Consider the following 5,983-nt stretch of genomic DNA (forward strand, 5'->3'; position numbering starts at 1 on the left):
CGCCTATATAGTAAATCACAAGTTCTGAGCCAAAAGTGCCTACCTTGGGTTTTACCTGACTTAACCTCAAAGAAAACCTCACCTTCGGCGCGAAGGCGGGTTGTAACATTAAGCTTTCTTGTTCAATTTCGCGGGCTTAGCCCGCGAAATAAGTTCGATTTCGGCGCACTGAACAAGATGAAACTAAGAAAATTTATTGAATTTAAAATATTCAATTAAATTAAATAAACTCACAGTTTATAATAAGCAATATAATTAGAATCTTGACAAAGTTTATTAAGACCGTTCTAAAAAGTCTGAGTAAACAGTTTAAAAAGCAGACTATACAGACTTTAAATCATAATAAAAATAAATATTGAAATTATGTGTAGCAAAAAATAAACGAATTGAGAAATAAACTATGTGACATTTTTCTGGTAGACAAATCTTAATAAAAAAACACAAAAACTATGACATACCAGTGAGTGAGGGAGTGACAGTGGTGCTAGCAGAGGTGGCTGCTGAGCTGCCAGACCCTAGAAATCCGGTCAAGTTCAGAGGCGCAGAAGCAGTAGAGCTGCTACTGACTGCACGAATGTTGAAGTTAAGATTCACTATATAACAAAAGAGCAATGACACAAAAAAATAACTTTTCATATATTGTTCAGATCTCAGGGTAAGGTTTAAGCAATGAGTATTAAGTTTTAAAGGCTATCAGAACTCGCCAGTAGCTGCGGACGATGTAAGGGCTGCTCCTAGAAGTAGTCCAGAAGAAGGTGCTGATGAAGCAGGGGCTCCCAAACCTCCAGAGAAGCTGAAGGTTCCTGTACTAGTAGTAGCCTGTGTTGAAGCAGCAGTAGAAGAAGTACCACTAAGCAATGGATTAGCGGATGAAGTTGACAGTCCCCCACCAAAGTTGAAACCTCCTAAACTAGGCTGTTTGGGCACGGTGGTTGCTCCAGAAGAAGCCATAGTACTTGCACCAGAAGAGGTTCCACTTCCACTGAGTAAGCCACTAAGAGTTGAAGTGCCGGAGTTAGTAGCCTGACTCTGTGGTGTCATTAACAAACCAGAACCAGCAGAATTTGAGGGAGGATTGAAAGAAAATGAGGATGTGGATTGGGGCACACTTGCTGCGTTGAAGGCAGTGCTTGGGTTAGAAGTAGCTGTATTGAATCCAAAAGACAAGCCAGCAGTTCCAAGAGCTGAGGAGCTGGTGGCTGCAGGAGCTCCAAAGCTAAGAGAACTAGAAGTGGTGGGAGCAGCAAATGAGAATCCTCCTGCAAAATGCAAATCATTAGTAATATATCATTCAGGAATAAAATAATGCACATATGTCCTCCGAATTCAGGGCAGAAAATGTTGTAAAATAATATAGCAAAAATTGCAAGTATCCATCCAAAATCATAACATCACAGCATAAAAGATGTGAATGGAAATAAATTGGTCAAAAAATTTTCAAGAAAAATTACAGGCAGTCAAAAAAAAGAATTGATCAAAATAGCACTCCAGAAAATAGATGGTACACATTATAAGAAAATTTCTTAGTAAAACTGCTTTTTAATTAAAAAAAAAAAAGATGCTCATCTTAAATTTTTTTAACAAATCAAGACCTTTGTTTACATTTTGACACTTCTCATCATAACAAAACACATCCAAGTTTAGGGATTATAAACAGTAAAGCAGAATATTTTTTAAGCAGTCCTGCATATTATAATGCAGTCGTGCATATAGTTTAGAAAAAAATTTGGATGACAATTGATTCAGAGTGATGGTAGGAACAAAATATTTAGATATAAAGATCTTAAAAATAATGCTAGAATAAGGCTAAATGCAAGTCAAATCTGGTACTGCTAACAACCAATGACAACTTACCAGTTCCAGTTCCAAAATTAGCCATGGTGATAATATGAATATTTTTATTAAGTTTTTAAATATAATTTATGCAAAATTGGTTTTCTATAGTAGCTATCACTCTGAAATTAAAAAGGCCATAAATGAATAAAAAGGAGGAGACATTTGTTTTTCAAAGAGATGTGTACAGTCTATATCTTGGCTTACACAAATAATACAAATATTTACATGAAGGCAAGCCAAGGCTCAAGATGAGAGAGAAATTGATACCTGGAATACCAAAGCTTGCACCAGCATCAAAATGGTATGACCCAGTGCTACAAGACTGGTACCGTAATAGCCAAAACTCTTATGGATGAGACCTCCGCTATTGATTAATGAACCACTGGATTGGTAATGGTTTTGAAATTATTTTTTGATTAATTTTTACTTTTATACTTAGATATTTATCCACAATCATGTCAGCACTTACTTTGTCATTAAAAATTTTAAATTTACCATGTTGCATTTTGTAAACCATTCAGTATGCTTGACAATGAAAGTTTATTTTAAATTTTATTATGTTTATATATAATACATTCCTTGTATAGGTACAGTACCCTTTACTAAAACATTCAAATCTTAGAAAAATTTCAATATACCAAATTGAGATATCTGATGATTGAGATGAGGCATCTTTATTTATAATCCTGTCAACAAATGTTGAAGGCTCAGGCAGTGCTGGGTATGAGTCCTCAATAATACTGGTAACATTGTGAGTCTAATAACCCACCTTGCCACAGCTTTTTTTTAAAGGAAGTGAGTCAGCATACAGGAACTATGCAAAACCATGCCAGAAACTTTCAGAAAAAAATATAACTCAATACTCAGTGCAGTGAGTGACAGAGAGCAATTTTCTCAAATTTGCTGAAAACGTGAAGTCACAGACAGACAGATGGACAGACATGACGAGCACAATAGCGCCTTTTTTACATAAATGAGAAGATGCGGCAAAAAATACTTTCTTTGCATGACAATATTAGAAACTTCTAACAATTTACTAGATTATTATGGCTTCAAAGTTGCCAAATTCAAAGAAATACAAAATTTAAGGGTGAATCAGTCAATTTCTTTAACTAGCACATTGGCTTTTTGTTACCTACTCAGTCTCCTCAATAATCATTGCAATTTTAGAATATCACTGCAACAAATCCTGTCATTCAGATTACCCTGAATCCAGTTAATATCAATAAGCTAATGACATGTTTTAGCCCCAAATTTGAATCTTGTTCGAAAAATTTCTGCATCTATTAAATTAGAATTTATTTACCAATTACCAATTACATAATATGCTTCAAATTTTGATCCAATCCTGTCCTCATATTTCAGCCATGACCTACCTTTTCTGCCACTAAGAAAAATCTTCAGTCTAGCTCATATTTTGACACAATAATTATTGTGGATAAATGCTCAAACAACCCCTACATGGGACATTGTTGGTGCACACAACTTCTGTGTAGGGGCTCTCAAACACAATTGTGCACAAGTAATTTTTATGAATACAGGGTGAAGCAGAACCAATTGAGCAGTTTTGAGGATAAAAGAGTAATGGAGGTACATAAAGAAGAAAGTTTATTTTCCACAAGGAACGACTCCAACACTGTTGGAGTCGTTCTTGGTTTTATTCCACTTGAAATAAAACTTGATTTTAAAACATTTGAAGAATACAGAGGTCAGAGGGTACTCATCTATTACAGTGTACTCATCAGTACACCAAAGTCCTCTCCCTTTGTAGATGATGTAGATGTAGAATAAATGACATTTTCTATGATTTTTACTTGTTTTTCCTTTATTGGCATGATATTACCATATCCACACATTACCATATTATTGATGTGATATTGCTGTATCCATGTAGGGTACCGTAAAATGGGGTAACTTTGACCACTTTTTTTCAAAATGATGCAATTTTTTTACATACTAGATAAGTTAAATTTAAATTGAAACATGCAAAATACAGGCCTATACTCTAGCTTTACTCACCATAAATTGCTGGCTCCTGCCTCTCATAGTTTTGATGTAATTTCAAAAAAAGTGATGGTCTTTGTTACCCCAGCTTTTGGGGTTTCTTTGACCGGGTTAAAATCAATTTTATTTATTGGTAAAATAACTCCAGGTTGTGGTGCATTGTAGTAGAACTCTTCTAGTTACATATGCAAAAGACAAATTTTAGGAGTGTCATAGTTTGCAAATGGGGGCGCTGCCCCCCAATGGGGGAACTTTGACCACCTAATGGCAGCCGTGACAGGGTAACATTGACCGGTTTGGAAATTAAGCTAAAATTACCATATATGACTCTGTAGTCTGAAACATAAAGAAAAAAACATTAATAGATGTATCAAACATAAAATATGTTATATTGGTACCTATGCAGGGTGCGTACCGATATTGAGAAGAAAAATTCCAGGACTTTTCCAGGACTCTCCATGATCATCAGTATAATTTTCCAGGACTCTTATACGACAGGTTTAGCATGACTGAAAGAGTAACCGTGCATATTCTATCATCTTCTAAAGTTGATAACTAGCAAACGTGTAAATGCATAGAGCGGGCAGACACAGACACTGATGCGTGCTGACTTTTGCGACGGACTATTCCCTGATACACTTTTGGAGTAAGAAACTGCAGTTGCATTGCTGTCAGCGAACCACAAATCGGAAACGCGTAACTGCACTCTGCTTTTCACTTCACTGTGTTGCTTAGCTAACTTGGTGTGTTTGCTGCCTTCGGCATGGCTTTTCAAAGCTGCTTCCCCCATATTTGACACATCGAAGTCTTTCGAGCACAATGTACATATTGCCATACCTTCATGCTTGGGATGGCGAGCAAGCCAGTCACGATAAGCTTCTATTTTTAACCACAAGTCATGAAATTTACACTTTCCACGCATGGCGATGTGGAAATTGCACGATCAAGATGTAAGGCTGCCACTGCGCATCAAAAAGTTTCGAATGCAACTGAGCTCGGTGACCAAGCTCACGTGATTGGTTCTCCAATCGCATGACCGACGGTCACGTGATTGGAGAACCAATCAGAACGCAGGAAACAAAGAGACTATGGCACAGTCTCTCATTTCATGCGTGCCAATCAGAACGCAGGAAACAAGAGACTGCAGAAACAGTTTTACGCTAATCGCGTAAGGTTAGCGGGAAAATGCCCTTAGTTTCTAATAACCACCGTAAAAAATAAACACGAATCTCACAGCCTTGTCTGTCGAGATACTCTTAGCTGATATCTATTCTTGGTGTTGGATCAATAATATTTTACCTGGAACTTCAGGGAGGTACTCGAGCTTTCCGCTCCGCTAATGCGTTTCATATGCAGTTCTTTCAATGGCGGGCAACGAAGTCACAGACAATGAGATAAAAAAACTATAGGAACAAAGAAACCTAGATAGAAACTAGCGGTGAGGATGCAGGTGCACCAGTGCCGAAGCTGCACATGCACCAGCGATATCTCAGGCACACGCACATGTGAATGACTTAGTCTCCTCCCCATGGGTAACATAGACACAAGTTCGAGCGGTCGGAGTTGTCGTATACGGAGATGGCTCTGCTTGAGGCCAGAAATTCGGTCCTTTCATTCTCATAATTTTCAAAAATGGATTCGAGTTCACAATTGTGCGTTTGACGACTGCATTTGATATGAAACAATCTATATTAATGCCTGGTAAAATAATCGCAGCGCATGTAAAATAGAAGACACCTAAAAATACTTAACAAAATTAAGGGCACCCAAAATCATTTGCACCCGAGGTTGTAGCGTGACACGACAACCTGTGGTGATTAGGGTTAACACACGCAGCACAGAAAAATACTTCATTTTTTTATTCATTTGCAAATTCCAGTATTTTCCATAATCTGAAATGAAATTCCAGTACTTTCCAGGCCTGGAAAATTAAAAATCAAATTTCAGGACTTTCCAGATTTTCCAGGATCGGTACGCACCCTGCTATGGTAATTTTAACTTAATTTCCAAGCCGGTCAATGTTACCCCGTCACGGCTGCCATTAGGTGGTCAAAGTTCCCCCATTGGGGGGCGGCGCCCCCCATTTGCAAACTATGTCACTTTCCTAAAATTTGTCTTTTGCATATGTAACTAGCAGAGTTCT

The 5,983-nt window shown here is 37.5% G+C and overlaps 1 protein-coding gene across 1 annotated transcript; it reads right to left on the reverse strand.

Annotated features, from left to right (window-relative positions):
* Nucleotides 1–458: 458 nt before the first annotated feature.
* LOC108679499 (uncharacterized serine-rich protein C215.13-like) lies at nt 459–1,955 on the reverse strand (the record flags this gene model as incomplete). Its single annotated transcript, XM_018168124.2, has 3 exons — nt 1,855–1,955; nt 705–1,259; nt 459–566 (listed from the first exon to the last, which is right to left on the reverse strand). Coding segments are annotated over exons 1-3 (688 nt in total), but the record flags the coding sequence as incomplete, so codon positions are not given.
* Nucleotides 1,956–5,983: the final 4,028 nt, after the last annotated feature.

The sequence above is a fragment of the Hyalella azteca genome, unplaced genomic scaffold (genome assembly GCF_000764305.2).
Source record: "Hyalella azteca isolate HAZT.00-mixed unplaced genomic scaffold, Hazt_2.0.2 contig15032, whole genome shotgun sequence".
NCBI lineage: Eukaryota > Metazoa > Arthropoda > Malacostraca > Amphipoda > Hyalellidae > Hyalella > Hyalella azteca.